This window comes from Rhipicephalus sanguineus, unplaced genomic scaffold, assembly GCF_013339695.2.
Source record: "Rhipicephalus sanguineus isolate Rsan-2018 unplaced genomic scaffold, BIME_Rsan_1.4 Seq1045, whole genome shotgun sequence".
In the NCBI taxonomy this organism is placed as follows: Eukaryota; Metazoa; Arthropoda; class Arachnida; order Ixodida; family Ixodidae; genus Rhipicephalus; species Rhipicephalus sanguineus.
This window is the reverse complement of record NW_023614226.1, coordinates 1-25,442: the sequence shown is the minus strand read 5'-3', so window position 1 is coordinate 25,442 and position 25,442 is coordinate 1. Positions and strand designations below refer to the sequence as shown.

General features: G+C 45.2%; 1 protein-coding gene across 1 annotated transcript; it reads right to left on the bottom strand.

Moving 5' to 3' along the window:
* Positions 1-18,187: 18,187 nt before the first annotated feature.
* LOC119375962 (mitochondrial ornithine transporter 1) lies at positions 18,188-24,072 on the bottom strand (the record flags this gene model as incomplete). Its single annotated transcript, XM_037645978.2, has 5 exons — positions 18,188-20,014; positions 20,711-20,916; positions 23,665-23,712; positions 23,784-23,856; positions 23,945-24,072. Coding segments are annotated over 5 exons (630 nt in total), but the record flags the coding sequence as incomplete, so codon positions are not given.
* Between the last annotated feature and the right edge of the window lie 1,370 nt (positions 24,073-25,442).

The window sequence follows — 25,442 nt, the reverse complement described above, 5'->3', positions numbered from 1 at the left end:
GAGGTTGAAGAGCGCTTTTGCGTGCGCCGGTGCATTTCCGAACTTAAACACAGTGCCGATCTTGTTGACGAAACAAGTTCGCGTCGGTATTGGCCTCGAGATGGACCTATATGTGGCAGCAGCGTCGCCGCGTTAGTGTGGAGAGGCGGTCGGAGGCGCGTATACAAATGTACACAGCGGCGCTTCGTTTTGAGCAGTTTCAGCAGATTGTCCGCGAATAAAATGCGTTGATTGCTGCTTACTGGTAATATATACACTCCTCATTGTTGAATCGATGCACGAAGATCATCCAACGTTCCTATTGCTAGTGAGAGAAGCGCAATCTGCCGATGAAAGGGATGCTCGCCCTGGATCACTGTCTGCGCTTACGCACTATATGACGTTTTTTGTTGTTTTCTCTGTACGTGTTTAGCTTGTGCTCTGTGTACTACGCACTGCTGTAGCACGACTGAACTACTTAAGTGTTTACTTCTTGCTCATTTGTACACCAGCCCATATTCCTGTGCAATGAGTTCAATAGCCCTGTTCACACGAATACGCATACGCAGGTAAGATTTGAGCACAGAGCTTTCATCGATTGATTACGTGCACGACAGTGATGCAACAAAGGTCCGGTTTTTTTATGAAATAAGTGTCTTTTTTTTTTTCAAAATAATAATGTCAGCTGCCTTCCATCAATTTATAACAACTCCACACAAACGCTCAAGATAATGTGAAAAAAAAGGATGAGGTTTTTACGTGAAATTATACGACATAAGTGTAATGCACGCCGTCGGGCTAAGCGCACGGGTGGTTCTGCATAAATTTCGCGCCAAGTTAAAATCGCGCGCGGCAACTCCGTTTTATCACTGACGTGTCATTCCATTGTCTGTTTTTTTTTTAAGAGACAGTTTGAGTACCGAAGTCTCAGACTTCACTCGATAGAAATATTTCGCTGTAGCGGGAACACGACCGTAAAATAAAAGGACATCTTAAGCGCAACTAAAGCTCATCATGAACTACAGTGCCGCAATTATACACCTAACAACCACGCGAAGGTACATGAGCCTCGTTTTTCTTTACCACCGAGTCGCTAAAACTCTGCATTCACACGCATTTTAATGCTCCTCATGCTTGAGACTATGCCAAGCGCTCTTTAGGATGTTCTTGAGCCAGAAAGCGGCATCAACACTGAAATGATTCCGGCGAACGAAGGGTACGACACCAATGCACAGCCCTCTCGAAATTCGCACTCACTGACCTTATTACAATGCGCATGCGCCGAGCAAGCCCATTCGCTTCTGTACACCATGTCAGGTATACGTACGAGCAGTTAAAATCGCGCTAACACAACAGAACAAACCGTCCTTTGAGAACGTGCAGGACGTACGCGCACACGCAAACACGGCGTGGCTAGCAGACGACGCAGGGAGCAATCCAAGCAATCCACACTTGGCGCGCTTCAGCCAGTAGCCGCCAGGCGGCGACTCCGCTCGATATCGCGGCCAATATCATTTTTCTTCGTTCACTTAACTGATAAATTCCATTAATATTCAGGCTACCTTGTTCCTGGCATTGTCAGGGCTCCCTCGTTGCCTGAACAGCGCATGAAGCATTGGGAACTCATCGCAGAACGAAGACAAATAATCAGCAACAAGCACCTTAAAGGCTGCGATATGCGACTGGTTTCGCTTTCGCGCCCAACAAGACATGGCGGATCGAGCTTACTGGATTGTGGACAGATGACGCTGTACATTTTGAATATCCCCTATTAAGCCTTAACCAACTTGTCTACAATTGGATTCAGGACTTCCTCACTAGAAGCTAACGATACGCCCTCATCCCTTTCTAACGTAATCTCCGGTGTGCCACAAAGTGCAGTTCTAGGCCCTCTCCTGTTTTTACTTTACGTCAATGACTTACCCGACTATATTTCATCTAACATCCGCCTCTTTGCTGACGACCGTGTAATCTACCGACATATTACTAACCTTTCAGATACCATTACTCTCCCGCATGACCTACTAAAACTCGACGAGTGTTGCCGCAAATGGCTCATGGTTTTAAAGGGGTCATGAACCACTCCTCGGTATTGGCGTGAAAAACACCCTGGAATGAGTCGGACCCTTCCCAGAAAAATATAGCCGAAAGAATTTTTCGAAAAGCTAAAGAAGGACCGTAGATATAGCGATCGCAATATTTACCCTCTCAACTCCCTCTCAACTCGCTTCACTCCGGAGGAGAGGACAGCGCCGTTCGAGGAGCCCCGCCCAGTGCCTTACGTCACCTCGCTTCAATGTTGTGTGGCTTCCTTTCCGCGTAACTTGGCGGTGTTGACGGCTGCTGCTGGAAACTAATAGTTCCGGTCTGCTGCTTCTCGCGGCATGGCTCGGTCTATCGCGTCTGGGTTGTAAGCGCTGACGCGATCTATTTACATTGATACTGTCGTTACTTCGCTTATGTCGCGTTGATATTGATACTTCGCATTGGCACTGTCGTTACTTCGCTTCGTGACTTTGCTTATGTCGTTTTTCCATCAAATCAAAATTAAACTAAAAGGAAAAGCCGGCAAGCCCTCGATGCAGCCGATTAGCACGGCATGTACACTCAGTATACGCTTTTAGATAACGAACTGGCCAAGGCGGCCTGCCTCATCGCACGGAATAAAATCCCGTGCGGAGAAAACGCGACGCGAAAGCAAAAAAACGATTCGTTTTAAGCGGCCGCTGTGAATGAGAGGAAACGAGATAAAATGCCCTTCGACCTTCGGACGGCTGCAGCCCGCCTGCCGTGGGCGAGAGCGAGGAAATCAGACAATCAGACGCGTCGGAATACAAGCGAGGTTTGAAAAAATGCCGCCACCTCCCCGAAGGGAATCGTGAGGAAATGCGAATGCATTTATTGCGCCGAGAGAAGGTACCGTTGCCGTCAGACATTCGCCTTCACCGACTTCTGCCATGGCCTTGAGAGGCGCCCAGCTAGCGAACGGTCGAGAGTGAGGCGCGAGCGGATGGGAGAGTGGGGCGCCAGCGTTCTCGGCTCGGCGTTGGCGTTTCACAGCGGCGTCTCGAGCACACATTTCCGGATGTTCTTGAGAGGCGCCCAGCCAGCGAACGGTCGAGAGTGAGGCGCGTGCGGACGGGAGAGTGCGGTGCAGGGAGGAGAGAGAGCGAACGGCGAGAGAAGGAGCGGCGAAGCGCTGCTCCTACCCTCTCCTACACTCTCTCGCACCACATGCTCCGGTTGCTAGGGGTGAGGATAAGCGCGCGCGCCCGCAGCTGTTGCTATGGGAGAGGGCGCCGTGGACAACGCCGGACGCCTGACATAGCCTGACTAAGAAATGCATTCGCATTTAAAAGCGTCGCGACGTATGCGCGCGCGGAGGGGGGAAAGAAAGCAAAAAACATGGTTGATCCCTTTGTCATAGGAATCGGTATAACACGAAAGTAAAACGTGTCTTCACAGACGTAGTTGAGCGTTTGTTGTGCATTGTTTCGCCCCGACAATTTGTAATGTCATGAGAAGAACGGCAAGCAGCTCGAAACTTCCGACGCGTTGCTCAAGCAGTAAGGGCGCACGGAACGAACATACACAGGATGAGCGCGAACAAACAACTGTCACAGCTCGACAGTTAAAGCGCGCTGGTCAAATACAAAGGAGGACGCACGAAACGAACGCACAAGTATACACAGGATGAGTGCGAACTGTCACAGTTGTAGCTTATTCGTTTGTGAGCATTGCGCTCCTTTCGCAAAAGCGGCCGCTGCGGTGAGCGAAATGACCTTCGTGCTCTCTGTAACTTTAACGCAAACTTGCGGTGAGAGGGTGAGAGCGCAAGACGTATAAGCGCGCCCGCAGGAGCGACCACGCCCAGTACAGACACACGCCCATCTCAACGCGGGGGGGAGGGGGGGGGCGACGACATTTAAAGCGCGCTCTTCGAGCCCCTCGCGCCATCTCGCTAGTGATAACGAAAACACGCTGATGTACCCTGATCTCTGAGTACCACCGCTGGCAAGTGGTGTACATAAATAGCACGCCGTTAGTAGGGCGAAGAACATGCGTTTGTGGCGGAGTCGTTTCGCGCTGCGTGCTGGGGATCGAGAGGTCGCGAGTTCGATTCCAGGTTACGGAACTTTTTCTTCTAGTTTTTTCTTTGCCATATGTTAGTCTTTATATTTTATAACGTCATATCCGTGACGGAAATGCGTCAGCAGAGCCGTGGTGGACCCCGGCATAAAACACTTTCGTGTTAAAAAGAGAGAAACGCGAGAAGAGAGTCGTTTTACGCTGGCCCCAGCAGCGTGCGGGATGCCCAAGCAAAGCCGTCATGAGATTACGTTGGCCTTGTGAGCGCTTCTTCTGAAGTGCCCAGCTGTGTCGGCCGTGTGTGCGCGTTTTGTGCCTGCTCTTTGCCGCTGGACGTGAAATGCGTGGTTTGACGACAGTGCAATATTCCTTACTGCGGGTCTTACTGCGGGTGGGATATGGTGTGACACTGTCCCGGCGACTCAAGCGAGCCTTCCGCTGTATTACCAAGCAGATGATCGGCACGCTGCGTTCGGGGTACCATCGGGAACACAATGGTAAGTAATACTAATGTTTCCTTATTCGCACGTCCTTATCGTCACTCGGGCAGCTGAAGGTATCCTCCTGTACATTGCGTCGAGTGAAAAGTGCAATGAAGAATCAAAAAAGAAGGAAAGAACCGTCATTAAGCTCACATAGCGACGATGTGTCATGCGTGTTTAGAAACTCCAGTGAATATAGCACATGCTTCGCACAGCCAGCTAATCGATGCGCGAGTGCGCTGTGAAAAGTGTTTGTACAACATAATTTCCTTCCTTGCGATAAAGCATAAATGAAGCAGAGTGCTTTCAAAGAGTATACACTTTCAAAGAGTATACAAAAAAAAAGCCGCTATTATCACGCTGCCATGTGAGGAAAAATGCATTGAGGCCAAATTTGTTTTCTGTTTATGCTGTTTTCATGCTTGGATTTGCTTGTTTTGATCCTCCGTCTCGATGTCAATTTGTGCGCGTTGACATGTGGCATAATCGTCACATAATTATGACCATATGATGAAACAATTATGGCCCTATGATGTGACAGACATCCGCTGAGTGACAGTGTGTGTTGTTGTGAAGAACATGCATTTTTATGGTAGTGTCACTTATTAGTCAAATATCAGCACTGGAACTTGCCAGGGTTACATACACATATTTATAGCCTTTAGGAGATGTATAGCCTTTAGGAGTAATGCAAGGCTATTTTAATCACATTGATATAAGCCAGTTGAACCTGTTGAACCACCTTGTTAAATCACCTTGTTTCTTCCCTCTCGTTATTCTGTTTTGAATTATGTTGCCATAGTGTTTATTATCTGTACACAGTATTCTCACTGTTGACACAATTTCTGACAAGGTGAAAACGCTGGCATTGTGTCCACGTCTTCTTTTGTCCTCATTACAAGTATGCTGTTAATATTTGCCATGAATCAATACCAAAGTTGCCCAATATTCAGTCCTAAGGAGAGCGGCCGTGGTTGATCAAGAATCTAGTGTCCAACTTGTTTAAATACGAAGTGAACCTCACTAACATTCACACCCTTTTACACTCTAATGATAACTTGACTGACATCGAAATCTACCCGAATGGTGGTACACAGGACAACAGTGACACTTCTCGTGTTGTTTCGCATTTCTTTACCTTCGTGTATTTTTCGCCCTGTGTACTCAAACAGTTGACAAGGAACTACTTAGCAGCCTCACAATTTTGCTAAGGTTGAGAGCTGGGCTAGTTGGTGACTGATCATTATACCTATAGGGTTAGGTAGCGAGTGTCGTGTCCTTCCCCTTTCTTTTGTCCCCTTCCAAAGTGCGCTACCTAACCATATAGGTATAATGATCACAATTTTGCATTTGTTTCACGTTTTGTTAAAAGGTCTGCAATAAGTATAGTGAAGTGTGAGTTCTTGGCGAGAAATTCATTTTTATGAACACACAAAGCTTAATGAACTTCTTTTTTGTATCATTTTCAGGAAGACATTTCTGGCAAAGCAGCAAGAGTTGCTCGCCCACTGCTTGTGTACGAGACAGTGTATTGTGGGAACACTCCACTGTGCCTCACTGAACACTATCTCGAACATTTCTTACATCTTACAGCATTTGAGTAAATAGCGGCATTGATGCAGAGTGGTATGCATGATACTGCATGCAACCTTTCCAGTAGCATGTGCATTTGAAAATTTCGCATTGTTCAGAATGACACTTAGTGCAACTGGCTTTATTCAGCAAACTTTATCCTAAAATGGACAGTTGGGCGAGTTGATGTGTATTCATAGTTAAAGAAAGGTCGGAAGAAAACCCCACAGCACAGAGAAATGAGAATGAAAGGCACAGGATGATGCGCTATAGCAACTGAAGTTTAATGCAAAACCGCAGAAAGATATACACACACAGTATAAAAAAACTACAAAATTAAAGAATCACGCAGTCGCAGAAAGAGTAAAAACATGTCTAAAAAAGCCAAGCACGTGTTACACTTCAGTTGCTAGTACTGCGTCGTCCTGTCCCCTTAATTTCTACGTGTGTCGTGGTTTTGTTTTCCCGCTTTCTTTTGCTTTGACCTTAAGTCCCGACTTCTTTACAGTCTCTATGAGTGTGTGGTGAACTTTTATTTAAGCTCATGGCATATCAAGTCCTAGGATCCAATGTGCCAAGCCATCAGCCACTATTTATAGGAAATGTTTAGTTTTGGGCACATTATTGACTAATTTCAAGATCATCTTGAAGCCATACTGCTGGGCTTAATTTTCAATGTGGTAATTATGCATGAGCCATGAAGTCAGGAATCAAATATGAAGAACTTTAAGTTGCAGATGGCACTAGCTGGCATGGCAAATTGTAAACATAGATGTACTAATTATGCGTAATAGAAGTATTGGTACATTGTAGTCATGTGATAACGCCGACAAGTTCCCAAGCATAATTCCAGAAATTTACGTTAGTTTTCAGATATCTGTGAGCAAATATGTGCATCAATATATGAAGGCCGCGTTCTCATTTTGTGGGCATTGCTGAATGCTTTTATAAATTGTGGTAGGTGGATCTACAATCAAATTTAGACTTTTCTGCAGGAACCTCAACTGTATGATCATGTGCAACATGTTTTGATGCCATAGTGCAAACTAATGCAATAAAAATTCTAGAACATGCCTATCTGCATGATTGCATATTTCTCAAAAGTAAAGCTAGCTTTATTGTACTAATTTAGTTGCCTTCATGTGTAGGTTGACACCAAGTTCCTTGTGCATCCCATTTCTTTGTATTGTGCTTAGATACTGGCACAAGTGCACATATCAATATGCATTATGAGGAGGTTTTACACACTACTTTCATGTTGCTTTACTGCTGTGAATTATATAGAGTGCTTGGGCTGTACTGCATATGTTGTTCCATGTGTTCAGTATTGGGTGCAGGTTCTGTGCACAAAAATGGAAATATACATATGCTTACACTGACACGAGCACTGCTTCTGTTTTGATTCCAATAAAATAGTGCAAACACTGTTTCTTGTATCAGTTGAGGTATGACTATTTGTCGTGCATGCAAATGGAAGAAATGAACTTCTGCATGCAATACAAATTGGTGAAACACTTCTCGTTCAATGTAACAGCCTGTGTTTTATTAGCAAAGAAGTAAAACAGATGATTTGCACATTAGAACACATCGTGGAAGAGAAATAGGTGACAGGCAGTTTGGTAACAAGTCATCACTGTGTTCTAACGTAGGTTGGGTGATATTTCATTATTCGTAGCATATTTGAAGGTGCCTGTTGTATAAGTGAACTTCAACATAATGTGCAGGTGGAGGAGGGAGTGCACATATAACCGAGTTTTTCCAATTTTGTACCTATTTGCTATAGTCCTCGTGTTTCTGTGTTATATATGTAACATTCTGAATTGTGAACAAGCCAACCTGTCCACTGCTGTGAATAGAATATACTAGCAATTCAAGCGAACCATTATTTTCTGGAGAACAGCTGTTCCATTGAGGAGGAATGTAATACATATTTTTTTTAATTCCTTCTCCGTCATCTGTGCACGTGGAATGCCAAGTACACATGGACGTTCACAAGGGTGAAGTGCAAGTGCATTAACCTTTTTATTTGGCGGGAGACATGTCACTGGTACATCTGTGGATGTTGTGCTTGACCAACGTTACTAGATTAGCTTGACATCGGGGCACGCTTTTGTTGGCATTCGCTTTAACGCGGTGGTGTGATGCTTAACAATAACGGTTAATTAGTAAGATTGTAGGTATTTTACGAGTATGAAAGCAACTAAACACGAAATATCAGCTATAGAGAACATCTGTATGCCACGCTAAAGCACGAATTGCAAATAAGTGCTCATTGCGCAAATAGATTATCGTTCAGGTGCTCAGAAGGCGCTGTTGCCACTGCGTGCAGCTCGCGACAGTAGGCGCACTTTAAATGCACCTAATATAGACGCGTTACAATATCCTTGTAACTGTGGCGTCTGCGCGTGTAACTTTTATATGCTATAGGAGCGGCAGCCGCGAGCGCACCGACGGTAGAAGAGAACGATGGACACGCTCGCGGCTCGCGCTCAATGGCCATTGACAGTGAGTCGCGGCCGAGTCTTGGAATGATAAAGACGCGTTGCTCAGTGCACGGGGAGATCGATCAGCCGTCCTCAGCGTCTGGTCCTCGTCTCTGAGGGGTTCTGCGCGGCGGCTGGCCCAGACCCCTACAATGCAAACACAGGCGGTCTTATCACTGCTCAGAACACGCTGCTGCCCCTGGACGCGTGCAGCTCGCGGCAGAAATTACTAAAATTGCCCCACACCATACGCCCATGAAATGCAGATACGTTCGGCCAACTGAAGATACCTTTGCCACGCTGGTACCCACGAATTTCGGGCGAGCGAAGCAGTGTCGATATATGGAGAAGCACTCAAGAGGGCACACGTTTATCATTTTTATAACGGCACGACACGACGAACCGAAGGATTCGGAGCCGAAGGTGCTCACTTCGGCCTGCATGATGCCCCACAAATTATGTAGCTTAAAGAAAGGCCGATGGTTGTTCTTTGAAGACGACTGGAAGCAAAAGTACTCTCAGTGAGTGGGCAGTGGAATTCAGGTTGTATTATTTCGACCTTACCGCTGAATCCATCTTCGGGATATCTTCGACGTGAAGTGTGTTATCCAAAGGTCAAAGGATCGTGGGCATTCTCTGTCAACAAAATAATAGTGTTAAAACCCTCAGCTATATTCCAACCCTCATGGTTCACGAGGGGCCTCTCTCCGGTCTGTTAATTAAGAACTTGCTTGCAACTCGATCTGTGCACGCACTGATCAAGTCAGCACGACATCCGTGTCGTTAGAACTCAACGCCACACACAAGTTTTGTAAGGTTTGAGGCCGGCTATGACGTACAAGACTAATCAAAACAAGCGAGGCACAAGAATTGAAGATTGGGCGAGTTGGTTCGTCGTCCTTGAACTGGTATAGCGCATTACGGGGAAGAAGAAACGGCCGAGCAGACCGACACAAGAGGAGTTGGAGTTGGAAGTTGGAAGTTGGAGTTGGAAGTTAGCGCTCTGTCCTCTTGTGTCGGTCTGCTCGGCCGTTTCTTCTTCCCCGTAATGCGCTATACCAGTTCGAGGCACAAGAAACTGCGATACCGAAAAGGTCCTGCGGCCAAATTGAAGTTACACTCGAACGTGCGCGGGCGCACCGAGTTCAGCAGACGACAGTTGGCTTCTACCGGAAGTGAGTCATCTTTTCGAAAACTCGCAAAGAAGTTTTTCCATATTTCAGCCTGTTTATTTAACTACAACAGCTATTATACACAGTGTCAACGGGAACAAGCGCATCTGATTCAAACACCGCTCTTTATTTATGTCGGCTATTGGTCACTAAGCATGCTATGTGTCTTGCGACGTAAACTGGCAGATCCGCGACGTCAACGGTGCAGACGCCCCGCCCACCGACGAGAGTGAGAACCGGCCTCTCTTTGAAAAGAGGGCGCCTGAGGAAACGCAACTTCGCGCTCCGCTTTTGGCCTTTACGCGGCGCGCACGACTGTAATATTTGGCAGAGCAGTTCATAGCCGTGTCAGCTTTCCGCTGGATGTGTTTTTTCAACAAGCCCAAGGGGTGATTGCCTGACCCCTTTAAATACTAATAAACTGCACATTCACAGGCGCCAAAACGTACCTACCGCTAACTATAATATTAATGGCTCTGTAGTTTTTTCCCCAAATTCTCTTAAATATCTCAATGTTAACATCGGACAGAATCTAAACTGGTCTTTTCACGTAAGTAAAATAGTTAACAATGCTAAGAGAGCTCTCGGTTACTTTAGTCGTAACTTACATCTTGCACCTCCATCAGTCAAATTACTAGCCTACAAAACACTCATTCGCCCAAAGCTAGAGTACGCATCCGCCACTTGGGACCCACCTCAAATTAACCCATGTAAGTCCATCGAAGTAATTCAAAACCGCGCACTTAGATTCATCTACGCAGATTACTCATATCATACCAGTGTTACTAACCTTAAAAGAAAAGCAGGTCTACCTAACCTTGAACTACGCCGTAAGATTTCAAGACTATCATTGTACCAGAAAATGCATCATGCGCTTCATTATAACTCTCCCATTCAATCAGCCCATCGTACGTCAGCCCGCACAAGTCACCACAAGGCCGTCTACCCACCTCCTGATTGCACCACAGCGTTCCATCACTCCTTTTTTCGCTCAGGCAGCCAGGGACTGGAACTATCTTCCCCCAAGTGTCATCCATCATTTCCACACGGATATATTTAGAAGTGTCATAGCATCATTGTTTTATTAACCCTATATTGTTTGCCCACACCCTCATCTAAAGCCCTCTTTTGGGGGGCCTTTGAAGTATATTAAATAAATAAATAAAACATCTACTGTTACATGAACGAAAGCTAGCAGCTAACTTTTCTTTATCGAATCTCACGTAACGCTACAAAACGCTGGTGTATGGCATGGGCATTGCGAATAGTAGTCGCTCCACAGAGACATACTTGCATTCGGGTCCATATAAGTTTAGCAGGCAACAAAGTATAGCTTCTTCACAGCTGCGTTCATAGCCTCCCCCCATGAGTCACGACACAAGCACGACAAAAGCACTTCGTCCTCCGTCCGGACTCGAGACAACGGTGCTTTGCCGACTATTGTCGCTTTCACCAAATGTTTTGCCTTCTGAATCGGCATGGAAGACAGTGCTGCTTGCAACCACTGCGGCATGAAGAAACGATAGAGTATGTTCCTGATCGTTGTCCTCGCCACAGCGCCCACAGACTGCCGCTAGCTGCTGCGTTGGCCGCCTTGACGACAGACACCTGTCGGAACAGTTAGTGATAGATCGCCGACCCGGACTATCGTCGCACCGGAAATCAATTAAGGCCTTACTGAACTTTTTGCGTGGCAGTGGCCTATTGAAAAGGCTATAATACTCCCGCTCTGTACCTTCATTTTGTTTGTTTGTTCTTTCGCGCGCCTGATTTTCTCTCCGCTTTTTGCCCCTCGCCTTAGTGTAGGGTGGCAAACCGGATGCTACAATTCTCGTTGACCTCCCTGCCTTTCTCTCACCTTATTATCTCTCTCTCAATCTGTAATGTCACTGGCCTGGTGAAATCAGACGCAAAGAAAAGCTTTTTATGGATGAAGTATGTGCGATTCCTTTTCAGCGCAGCATTTTCAGAACAATAACCGAAACCCCACTTACGTTTAGAACAAGCGTCATTCCAATAACGGGCATTTTTATTGTCAGCCATTACACTAGTTGGTTAGCTCAGTGTTATTTTTGTTCACATGTATTTCGCTCAGGGAAAGCTATGTTACATTAAATGGCACTGCATGCCAAACAACATGGTTTCAGTTGTTCAACATGCATCAATTCCATCACCTTCATAAGTCAATTTCATCAATTTCACAAATGACCAGTCATTTATGTTTGTCATGTGCTCTTGTCATGCCATGCCAATTTTGGTATACATTTTGGTATACACCGCGAGAGCACGAAGACCTAGGCGGATAGATAGATAGATAGATAGATAGATAGATAGATAGATAGATAGATAGATAGATAGATAGATAGATAGATAGATAGATAGATAGATAGATAGATAGATAGATAGATAGATAGATAGATAGATACGCTCAAAATGCCTTTTGTTCGCCATGAAATGCTTCGCGTTTAATAATAAATGCCTAACTTATTGGTTACTAACAATATATGTCCAAGCTCTATGGTCAGAAGGGATAAACTGAGCCAAGTTTCCGCGCCTTTTACTGAAAGCGCTCCATCGCTGCATGCCAGGCAAGTGCCAGCGAACGGGAACGAACGTTTGAACCAAGATGGCGCCCACAAAAGCAATGTCAAGGTAGCAGTGTTTCCACTCTCCACCCTGTAGCGGAGGAAGCGGACACATCGAGGCGCCCTAGCTAGCACAGCGTTGCGGCACTGGCCGCCGCAGACGCGTGCGTTGGTGCACGAACGCTCCTTGCGTGCCCATGGTACGACGAGCCTCACCGCCGATCGCGGTGGCCTTCTCCGCGTTACGTAGTGATGACGTCGCTGCGGAGCGCTCTGGCCTTATCTTGTCTGGTGGTTCATTTTAACGGCGAAGCAGGCCGTAAAATGTCCATGGTCACCAGAAAATCATCATCATCAAGGGGTATGTTCCACGGAAATTGGGCAAATCCCACTACTCACCGCTGGTTCACTAAAAAAAACGCCAGGCCTGCGCGGAAAGCGCAGCACAGTCACAGCGAAAGCTCGAAGAGCGGCATTTCTAGAGCCCGTTATAAACTCTCTTGTGGGTACTAATACAACTACACTAGCAACGTACCCACTACGCCACAAACGATAATTTTTGTGAAGTTGAAAGCACCCACCACGACATTACTCGTCATTCTGCGGAGAAGCGAGGTACCACCTTTAAGGCATTATGTGTTTCTTGATGCGACGACTGATGACGATGAAGAATTATGACTGAGTCTTTTGTAATCGGCTGGAAGCTTTAAATGACCCACTAGTTACGTACTTCGCATTGTGTGACGCCAGGTCGTTATTTCATTCTCTCAGCACACTTTATAACATACGCTAACGTGAGAAAGAGATAGAGAAAGGGAATTAACTTTATGGAGACCCTGAGGAAATGGATCATGGGAACCTTATGGGCTTCCTTGGCAACCAATAGAAGTGCACTTGCGCGGAACCCACTACGCTATAAAACGTAATTTTTGTGAACGAAGGAAGCAGCCACTACGCAATTTTTCGTCATTCTGCGCAGAACCGTGGTATCTGCTAAACACCTTTAAGGCATTATGTGCGCTTTGTTGATGCTGTGGCTAATGACGATGAAGAATTATGGCAGATCCCTTTGTAAGGGGTTGGAAGCATTCAACAACTCACTCGTTGCGCAATTCGCATTGTGTGACGCCTAGTTACAGAATTCGCATTGTGTGACACTTGGTTGTTATTTTACTCTTCTACCACGCTACATTACATATGTTAATGTGGTTCCTTCCCGACATGAAGACTGTATAGGGTCTTTTTGCGAGGCAGTTTCAAGCACCGGCATGGCTCAGAGGTTGAATACTGGGCTCCCACGCAGAGGGCCCAGGTTCAAACCTCTTTCCATCCTGGAATTTTTTTCTATTTCGTTTTTTTTTTTTCTTATTTCGAGCGATAGTGGTTACGGACACCGGCGGCGACGGACAACTACGGCGCCAAAAACGGCCGGTGAAATGATCTCATAACAGCTTTCGCTGTAAAAGAAGAGGGCAAAATGAAAAGCCCAAGAAATCGCTGCGAAGCGACGGCGGAGAGCCATAAAAAGATTAAAAAAAAGAAAAGCATAGACAGAGAGAGAGAGAGAAATAGAGAGAAATAAGGGAAATAAAGGCATAAAAAGATAGAAAGACATAGAAAGAAAAAGAATCAGAGGTGGAGAGAAAGAAAAGGAAGAAAATAAAGAAAGAGTGAGAAAGAGAAATAGAGAGAGAGAGAGAGAGAGAAAGAAATAGAAAGAGATACAAAAATATCTGAAAGAAAAAGAAGAGATAGAAATAAATAAAACTAAATGAAACAAAAAGATTATCCTGTTTATTTTTCTCTGTTCATAACCTTTATTTGAAATCTGTCATTATTTATCTTAGAAAGCCCAAACGATAGTCTGACTGTTTGGTCGTTAAGGAATTTCATTTATTCGATGTTTCATTTTTAATCTCCTGATTTGTTTAGTGTCATAGGTTACTTTGGCATCCTGCCGCCCGGTTCTTGGCCCATCCCCCTCTGTGGGTGAGCGCCATCAGGAAGATGTCATCACCATCATCATCAACAAGGAAGGCCACCCAGCTGCTCTCTTCTTCAGGCATGGCACATATAATGGCACCACCAGTGCGAAGCTGCCATAATTTTTTTAACAGCTTACAGTGCTAGACAGACGAAGTTCAAACAAGGTAAAGACGAGCTCACGTAGTGCCATCGAGAAATTCATATGCGAATCAAATCGTCTTATTATTCGACACATCAACCGCTAATAATTTTTAAATTGTCATAATGACATAATCATTTTGGTCATTTGGGAGGTTATCCAACACGGTCTAATCTAAAACTGGAATTCATTTAAAAAATAACCCTTCATTCTAATTGACACTGTAACGTCTATTAGCACCCAAAAATTTCAGATTACGTGATCTGCCCGACTCTTGGCCGATAGGCCCATGGAGGAAGGAATACTAAGGAGAGGCCCTATCGTATTTCAATGCATTGCGAAAAGTGTGGCGGAAGTGACGTCAGATTTATGGGGCAAACAAACCGGTATGGGGCAAACAAAGCAACAGACGCCCCGCGGCGTGCTCTCCGCGGTGGTTTGCTTCTGCGCAGATTTGTAGTCCCGGCGTAAACTTAGCGCGTATTGTGCGGTTCGCACGCAGTAAAATGTTGCAAGCAGAGGTTTACCAGGCTGTTCGTGCGTGGCAGGCCCGAGCGCTGCCTGCTGAAATTCTTCGTGGAGCGTTTTTGTGCAACAGTACAGAATACCGGTACGTGCCGTGATCAAAAACGTTCAGCCCCTGCATCATCGTATTCGAACTCACCTAGCAGTGACTTACGCGTTCTGCTGGGCGTTAGGCCTTCCCTTTCTCGTAGCCCGATTTCTCGATCTGCTGCCAGATTAGCGGTTCTTTGTTCGTGTATATGGAGTGAGCGTAGTAGCTATTCGGCGCAACGCCAACCTATAGTTGACGTAACTTCACGTCGAAAAGAGGACACCGCTGTATAGTATACGCGATCGTGCACGTAAAGTTTGTAATTCTAGTACGCACACAACAACAAGCACGCAGCGAGCGCACACCGCACAATACATACATCACGTAGTCCGATAACAACAACATAAGTTTATTGCCGTTTCGTTGAACGACACAGCCTCTAAAAACGTACGATGCCTTCGGCGCATGGTATGTACGGCGCGTCAGACGCCAAAAACAAAAGTTCACGTGTGTTCTGAGTTGACACAATGAGTAAGAAGCAACAGAGCGCACATCCAAGAGCTTCACATGCAAACACCATGCATTAGTGATCACCAATGAAGCGAACGTGTACGTACACATGAAAAGTGACACCCGGTACTTTGCGCAGTGCACGCGATTTGCACCGGGTATACGCAACCATACGCAACAGCTGGGCATTGCGTAGCTTTCCTAAAGAACACACACAAGGAGCAGCATGCGTGAATCGACTGCACCACGGCGCCGCTTACACGGGAAAAAAAAAAATAAAAGCTCGAATCGCGCATGCGCTTGCAAAAGACACGGCGGAAATCGCGAAATGTTTCGAGGCTCCTTCGCTAGGAGGCGATGCGGGTGTTTGCGATGTGGAGGCTTCACGAATGTGACGTCAGGGCCTCTCCTTATTATTCCTTCCTCCATGGATAGGCCTCCTGAGTGGGTAGGTGCCAATCATCCCAGGAGCATCATCATCGTCATTATAGCGACACAGCGCTCGTGTCATTACCTTCTTTGAACTTCGTCCTCACCTTCACCAACTAGCCCAAATTTCCCTTCTTGCCCGGTGATGTTGTGCCGCCACGTCGCTCCTCCTCCCCCGCTAACCCCTCGCCGCGCCGCTCCCCTGCACTCCACCTCGCTATGCTGCGTGATGCTATTAGGGGCGAAGCTCCCCTTAGTATAACCTTGTTACGTCTCCGTTGTCCGGCGTAACCACCTTTGCAAACTGCCCACTACTTCGTCTTTGCAAACATCCCACTACGACCCATCACCGATCCTTTGCAAACTGCCCACTACTTCGTCTTTGCAAACATCCCACTACGATCAATCACCGATCCATTATTTCACCGACCATAAAGCCGTTATAATGAAGGGGGAACGGAAGCCGCCTTTGCAAATTGCCCCCTACTTCGTCTTTGCAAACATCCCACTACGACCCATCACCGATCCATCACTTCACCGACCATAAAGCCGTTATAATGAAGGGGGAACGGAAGCCACGTCTAGCTACCTTTACGATTAATAAAATTTCTTGTATAAATATATACAGTGTTTGTCACGTCTTTGATGATGTACTGGGCTATCGCTAAAGAGCAGCGCGGGGAAAAAATCTGGTACCAAGAGGTAGCACTGAACACGGCACCAAAACATCATAAAGCATGGCTTCACCGCACACAATAAACATATTCTAAAGTTGTAAGCTACAAAAATGTCTTCACGCTTCAATGTCTAACATTACTGAAATTGGTCGAACCCTGTCTGAAAGCTCCAAGATGTAAAAAAAATTAAACCATTTCCCGCTAAAGGGGACCATGAGGCGATGCGAAGTCTGAGCACTTGCACGATCGCGTTCCATTGGCACTCGTTGGGCATGCTACCGATCTCGCGTCGTGGAACGCGAAGAAGAACGCTACGCGCGTCTTGTCTTCCCTCTAGCCTGGCCGTTAATTCTCACAGGGCGAGCGGGGAACGAGGTCGACAGGCGTGCGAGAGGGGGGCAGCGTAGGAGAGGAGAGAGGGGGAGGGGACGCGCATGCGCTCGAGCTCATCGCGGCGTTGCGCAGGAGAGAATTTCGGCATGTCTAGCCCGCGTTTCAGAGGAAGAGTGGAAAGGGGGAGGGGAGAGGGGAAGGGAAGGGAGAGTGGAGAGGGAAAAGGGGAGAGGGGAAGAGGACAGGAGGAATGGTGAGGGCGAGTGGAGGTGTGTGTGGAGAGGGTGTGCGCATGCGCAGTAAGGGTGGTCATGCCGCACACCACCACCACCGGATTGAACTCCGCCATAAGATACTTCGCATCTAAAAAGTTCTTTTTGTAAGGTCGGTGTGCCACTGGGCAAAAGAGGCGTTACAAGTGGCATTTGTCCAGTCGTCAAGTTTATTGTTCTCTTCGCACTTTTTGTATTTTCTCCACTTCGTCAATTGGTAGGACTTGTTCTGAATCAGGGGCGTAGCCAGAAATTTTTTTCGGGAGGGGGGTTTCAACCATACTTGATGAATGTTCGTGCGTGTGTTTGTGTGCGTGTATATATACGCAAACAAAATTGAAAATCTTCGGGGGAGGGGGATGTTGAAGGCCCTCAGCTTTCAATTTGAATGTTGGTCAACACACGTACCACCTGCTGATCGCAATGAACTCTCAGGAGAAACAACAGAAAAACAGATAAGCCGAGTAGCACACAAACACAGCAGAAATATAACTCAGAATTAGCACGAAACCAGCGGTGGATGGCCACATGATATGTTTCCGCCAATCCGAGCTTCAGTTTCAGTTTAGTGACTCTGCTGTCGCCACGACTAAAAATGTGCCTTTTTAATTTATTATTTTGTCCTCTGGTGTACTCTCGAAAGAAGGTCTTCCGTGACTAAAAGGTGTGAAAAACAAACGATCAAAGAGAGGCATCACTTCACATTCGGCTTCTTGCCTGCTTTCCAGCCACATCTCGAGAAAGGTGTTTCAAAGACGCTTTCGACAGCACATGTGCACCACCGTCTTGTGAAATAAATTCATTTTATTATTTCCCGCTGCACAGATAACAAACTCAGTGAGCATTAATGGACCAGAAATCCAAAACAACTCAAGTTTGAAAGTGTACATTCTTTTAGAAAATCTATTTATTAGCCCCACATCGCCCCTTAAGGGCACACTGCTACTTTCCTAAGAGCAAGTGCAACATGCATCACCAATGGCCAAGTGCACCTGAAGTGGAAAACACGGTCAATCAGAGACTTTGTAACACTCAAGTGTCCACTTGTGCCTCGCTTGTTTCCTTGGGGAGAGATGGCTGAATTGGCAAATTTGAAGATGAAGAATAAGGCTTTCTGATGAGACTGCGGCATTTGGTCACACTGTCGAGGAGGTATTGCAGTTAAGATATGGCAGTTTTTATCAATGCTACCAAGAAACTTTTTCTAACTTTCCTTTTTTGTGAGATGAGAGTCACATCCTTCATTAATGTTCCATGCAAAATGAACATATCGAGCTGTGCAGAATTTTAGGGCACTGTCATTTGTAGCTTGAGCCATTGCGAATTCGACAAATAGAGAGCATTGAAGGCAATAAAGAAGTATTAAAAAGCTTGTTCTGTATAGAAAATTATAAAAATAGTTGAACATAGTTCAAGTGCTTCCCATTACAATACATATGTACAAGAAACACAAAATATAAAAATGCAACAATTAGTGCAACAGTAACAACAGCAGTATAAAACGAGCACATCTCTTTCCCTATTGCTTCAAAATGTATCACAGGCAGAATACTTAGGCTGCAGGTAAAGTAGACACATCCCACTTCAGTTCAACAAATGCACTTTTCAGGTGACTGTAGCACATGGACAACATGCAAGAAAAACCTATTAGTACTTGGATAACGAAAAGGTACGTTGATGCTTTGGATACATTATGTCTGCGTCGTTAATTCACACAACATTTGTACTACAGTATCTTGTTTGACCCGCGTAGTTCCATGACCCTCACCATTAACAAAATTGTGAACCAAAGCAGTTTCCAATTGATAACAGAGCAAATCATGGTTAATCTGTTTAGCTTATACAAAATAAGTAGTTTAACTTGCAACTAAAAAGATCACATGCTTTTTACTAACAACAGAGGTGCTCTTACAGCTGCCAATAAATGAGTTCATGACAGATGCATTCCAGGAGTGGTTTCCATGTGCCTGACATACAGTGCAAGATGAACAAATGTGTTGTGGTAATGCTGCCCTTAAATAAATGTTTTAAGTACAACTAAATGGAGGCAGTAGATGGCAGAGTAGGCAACTTTCTAGGGATCACTTTTCATTTAGGTGAAGTTTGCCGACCGAGGTAAAAATTTGTCAATACTTCATTCAAAGTGACCCGTTTATCAACAAGCGTTTACAAACTAAGGTACCAGCGCAGTATATGAAAGACTCAAGACGCCCCACCCAGGTTTTTGGAAGATTGTGAAAAACAAACGTAAGCGCACACATTCGTTTTCACTTCACTTATGGGGCTTTGCGAGCCTGACAGGCACTTTATCGTAAAGACACAATAAGTATGCTAAGCGCACAGCCACAGAAATGGCATTGGAAACGAAGAAACCTGGCAGAACAAGAACACAAAAGACGTCCCCACTGCTTCAAAATGAAGAGTAAATTTTACAGATAAGAGAAAAACATCCATCTGTCTCAACAGGCACATCTAAAAAAATGACTCAGCACTTAGCGGCGTGAAATGCTGTGAGCTTGTGCAGTGGACCACATTGGGCGAATAAATGCAGATTAGCACACTGCCTTGTAGAGCATCAATCCCTAAGGCCCAGTTCGGTGACCTTTCGTTGTGCATAGCTCATGACGATCATGCTGGTCCCATTAGCGACAAAGCTTCGTATCGATCCAGGGGCAAGACCACGGTACATGGCAGTGAAGCCACCTTTCTGCCTATAGACAGACTGCATTCGCTGGAGGAGAGACACATTTCTGCACAGGGAGAGGCACAACGACAACATCATGATCATTTCCAATTTTTAATTAAATTCCGTCTTGCAATTTACACATACACTGGTGTCTAAAAAATGAGACATAGCAGGAGTGGGTATATACACGAGACGAAAATTAATTATGGGACACAACGGAGAAAACTAAGCTAGACTTCACTGTATTAGATTATTTATGCTGCGTAAACACTCGATGCACATCATACAATGACTATTTGCACACAGTGATATTTGATGCTATAACCCAATTGTTATAGTACTGCCTACATACACTGCAATTACGACCACACTTTGCATATTGGTAATGTAAATGTAGTATGCTGCCAATGTAAGAGTCTTCAGAGACCCAGTCAGGCTGCCTAGAGCAGCTTTTAAAAGTCGTCGATTATTTTGCCAAAATAAATGTTGATTGATTTGACTGATGAAAAGGAGTGGCATGGATTCGTGCTGGTTGCTTATGCGAGTGCTACTAATGACCTGGACTGCTAATCTTTGAAATAAAGTTTTTCCCTCAATGATTGGGACTACCTGAAAGATAAGTGACAGAGAGTTGTTCTTATAACTACCACTCCAATGGAAACTCGATGCTTGCTACACAATGACAATGCACACACAAAAACCAGGCACTGATGCAAGGCACACATGCAATACAGAGCTATACTGGGTAGAGCAAACATACTGTCCATAGTGTCCTTGTACTTGGGACTTCATGTACTCCAGTGGCCAGACGATCCACCATGCGACGGTTGCTGCCAGACCCGAGATCAGGAATGGTCCCAGCAAGGGCCGCTGGAAGTACTCACTGAAGTTGCGTCGCCCAGAGTCCAGAAAGATGAAATACGACGTCATGAGCCCCACTGTTCGCATCCATGTCACGCCAAATCCCTGGAAAAGTAAATAGTACGCTGTCCTTAGGTAGACTTCAAGGCGAGACAGCAACGCATTAAATATTGACACATACACATAGTTTGCTTTGTCTTACATGCAACCTACTTCTACTCTATAGATTTTCAATTGTACCATCCCACCATGAGGCGCCTGCTAACAGCCATCCGTATACGTGCAGTCCCCCGTTTTTTTTATACACGACGCTTCTGGGATAATTTTCCATGACCCATACCCTGCCATTGTCACATGAGGAAGTGTGTCATTTGCGTTGACGCCATCACGTGACTGAGTGTGCCATGATGACAAATGCTGGACATCGGATTTTCCACCTCATGAGCCGTATAATAATTTAATCACTCAAATGGCAACACCTATCAGTTTCCTACGAGAAAAACAGGAAGGCAGGGAGGTTAACCAGAAAGTAGCATCTGGTTTGCTACCCTGCACTGGGGTTGGGGTATAGGGGGTTCAAAGAGAGAGAGAAAATAATACGAGGGAAAAAAAACAATCGCAACCACACACACATACACACAAGAGCGTTCCACTCAAAGTCGTTCTGACAGGCCAGTAGCTCGCAGGAAGCCTAGCGGCGCTTTAAGGCTTTCTTCTGGGATGTTAAGTCTGGACGATGGCGTAGTAGTCTTTCTTGACAGAGGCTGGTCGTCGACTTTGTTGAAAGCATTGTCTCTGTGTGCTATACTCCAGACAGTCGCACAGAAGACATCGAATTGTTTCTTCATCGCCACAGTGTTCACCGCGTCACCACAGTGTCGGCCATTCCTGTACAGAACTCATACTCATTGGTAAACGCGACGCCCAGCCATAATCTACACAAAACGGTAGCATCATGTCGGTGAAGTCTTTATGGAAGTTGAAGGCTTAACATGGGATCAAGGGAGCGTAATCGTGAATGAATGAAATGTGGCTCATTCCAATTTGACATGGCGCATTGGTGAGCGAGTATGCAGAGCTTCCAAGCAGCGTCTGTCCTAGAAAGAGGTATTGACAGGTCACAGTCCTCTGCATGGGTTTCCTACAAAAATCAACACAAATAAATCCGGTGCTCCAAGTATGACAGTGCTGCCGGTTTTGGAAGGATGCCTAATCTTTGACATCTAGAAAGTGTGCTACAAACTGACAATTATTACAAAAACGCTGTACACAATTTACAATGATTATGAGTGCCTGCAGAGATTGATCGCTTTTATGTGCAACTGATATAGCGCAGTTGTGTGTCATAGACGACTGAAATTGCATGGTGGCTGGCATTCATCTGATCAGTTAAGGACACCATCACACACGAATGTCTTCACCCCTCCTTGAGAGCTGTCTGTGCAGCGACAATGTAGAGACAAACTCATGAAGCCCTTCTTCCGCCCACCTGCTCTTTTAGTCGGGAGAAACAAAAACAGTGAATGAAGATAAGCATATTAAAGGGACACTAAAGGCAAATATTATTTTATGTCTGAGTGAAAGGTCGATGCCTGAGAACCTCTAAATCGTCAATATTAGGCTCAGAAGTGCTTCCGTAATGGAGAAATTAAAATAAGTGTAGGACACAATTTACACCACCAGTGTGATATTCTGGAACAGGATAGAATGTTGGGCTAGTTAGTACAAATGCATTGTCGAAGCAGTACGAAAAGACAGACAAGAGAGGCACAAACACACAGGTCTAGCACTTCGACGATGCATTTGTACCAACTAGCCCAACATTCTATCCTGTTGCCTTGTGTACTTGGACGACATTGTGTTGGCACCTCCGGCACCTTGATGCTGTACTTCAAAAAAAAAAAAAAAGCACTCATCCTGCGTGTTTATGCTTTCCTTGTCTACGTCTTTTCGTGCTGTCTCAATGATGACATTCTGGAACAAGAGCCCAGTGACATAGAACGTCCTCAGTACAGTTAATCATTAGTGCTCAAACTACTGATGATAGAAAGTAACATTGCGGTGCATTACCAGACGGAATAAAATGCAACTTCTGCGTTTCAGTTTGATTGATGGAAAAAGTAACTTGTTGACACAGTTCCCTCGCGAGGCCCTTGAGAGTCATACGAGCAGCATTTTCGCTGCGCTGTGCTTCGCTAAAGTTGCTGTATATGTTCCCCTTGGGAAACAGAGTTACGCATTTGACAGAACTTGTCACCCGCGTCCCCATTCGCCAAGGGCACTCACGTGAGCAAAAAATCCTTTCGAGGGAAAGCCAACCTAACGGCTGCGCCTGGCTTTGGCAATGCTTTGTTTGTTTCCTCGACACTATGGCACATACCCACTCTGGGAGATTGACCAAGATTTCGTATCCCAGCATTTCAGTAATAACATGAATGCTTATTAATAAAAAAAACATCAATAACTTAAAAAGGAAATAACAGGTAATATATCTATGAAATACAGCAATTACTTTGGACTGCATAAGTGGACCACGCAGCTGTATTAACCTGACAGAAAAATTTTGAACAGATATGCTAGATTTAACACATTTGAAAAAAAATCACTTTATGAATATTTGTTAATGTAGAGATTAAAACGGGATATGTTTAGTAGCTTGAATAAATTTACAAACCGCATCAAAGACATCCCTGTGGCAATATCCCAAAACGGAGGCATCAAAGTTTAGTACGATTTCTGCAGTTAAGCATAAACCTCAAAACTTCTGTTGGGCCTAGATGGTACCTAGCTTTTAAGGCGAAAACAAACCAAGACGGACCACAAGGATATGGTACAATACATTCTAATCCTTACCGTGTAAACGTTGCGCAGCGTCCACGTCTGACCTATTTGGCGGCTTATCTGCAATGATTACGTGTATTAGTCACAGCTACTGCAAATAATTTATTGTTCTTCTTAAAACTTGTTCAAACCTTAGCATACTCTAAGGGGCACTCGATGATAGCTCGGGCTGTCGATGCAATGACGCCTCCTATGACGACCCTCCTGCAGAAGTACAGTTCGAACTCAGCAATGGTAAAAACAGCTAGCAGTTTTGTGTCACTTCATAATAAATGCGCATGGAAGAGCTTACGTCTGTAGTCCTGCTGTGAGGGGAATTTGGCTGGTGCACACTGTGTTGTCTAGGTACGTGTAACTGAAAAGGAGAAGGCAAGCAACGCTGGCATGACATGCAACCCACCCTCTCAAGAAAAGCAGAAAAGCAAGTTATGCGCAAGTGGTGATAACGGGACCTTAAAAGTTTGACTATACCTTTGAGCTTGAATGCTCTACCGATTGGGCACTTTGATGGGTATTTCGGAACATCTAATCCCTGGAAGTGTTAGCCAGTGCCACTCATAGCCAATGCGGTAAGAATGGAACATTCTTTTGGCCAGAGGGCGTCACGTGGCACGCGATAATTTCACGAGGTGGCCAATAAACCCTAGCCTAAAGGCATAGGCAGAGCATCAGGCGTGCACTTTGAAGGTTGCGGGTTCACTCCGCACCGACAACAGGCGTGCTTCTGTCCACTTTCATTCATTTACATTTACGGCATAATTACTACACTAGAGTTACGAAATAGCTACCAGTTATAACCCCTATGCTTTCCTTGCCTTGTTTCGCTTCACTGGGTTGTGTCTAAGAAAAGCACAATGTACTTCAACATGACAGACCCGAGTGGTGTGGTTGTGGAGCGCTAATTGCACTTAGTGACCCACTTGATTGGTACTTAGTTTTAAGAGTAACAGATGCAGAGGTTGCATGCTGCTGTATTACGACATTTAAGAAACTACTTGTCGCTATGTGTTACCAACCACCTGCTGCTTAAAAAATCTTTGTAACAGCCTTTCCTGAGTGCGGTTCCTAGATTTGATTCCCAAATATCTTGGGGTCATGCCTACACCGCACTAAATCTTCAGAATCTGATGGCTCCTTCAATTTTTGCGCTTTGCCATTGTTCCCAACTTGAGTTACATAATCAGCAATCTTTGATCTTGCTCAAGCGTCATCACCTGACTTTGCGACTATGAAAACGGTCGCCCCAGGTTTCAGTGATAACATTAATTTTGACAGCCATACCAGATGCCTCATTCACACATTAACTGTAAATCTATTGGGGATTACCACAAAGGAGACTTATTAGAAAAACTTCTTCCAAACTATGTCGGCCACACTTTTCAAAACAACTGGGACTCATTTATTAAAAACGAGGTTCACAAACTGTCGGACACCTTTCTCTCTTTAAGAAAGCCTTTCTTGAACAGCACAACATCATAAAAAAGTATTGTATCGCGCTGCTAGCACACATAAGACTGGTTCCCATTGGGCAGCTTACAAGACAGCAGATTTTAATTACCACAGCAACTTGAGATCATGAAATTTCGGCATCTTCAAGAAACAACCCCTCCAACAATGTTTAAAGGTAACTCTAAATAAATAGTTCAGGAACACAGGTGAGCAGTAACCAGACTAAGAAAATGTCATCACTGAATGAATGCCCCAGGGTAAGTTTTCCAGACAAGCAGGAATGAATGTTTCAGCAAGGCATTCACAACTACCCCTAAAGATAATAATTTACTTTCTTTTCC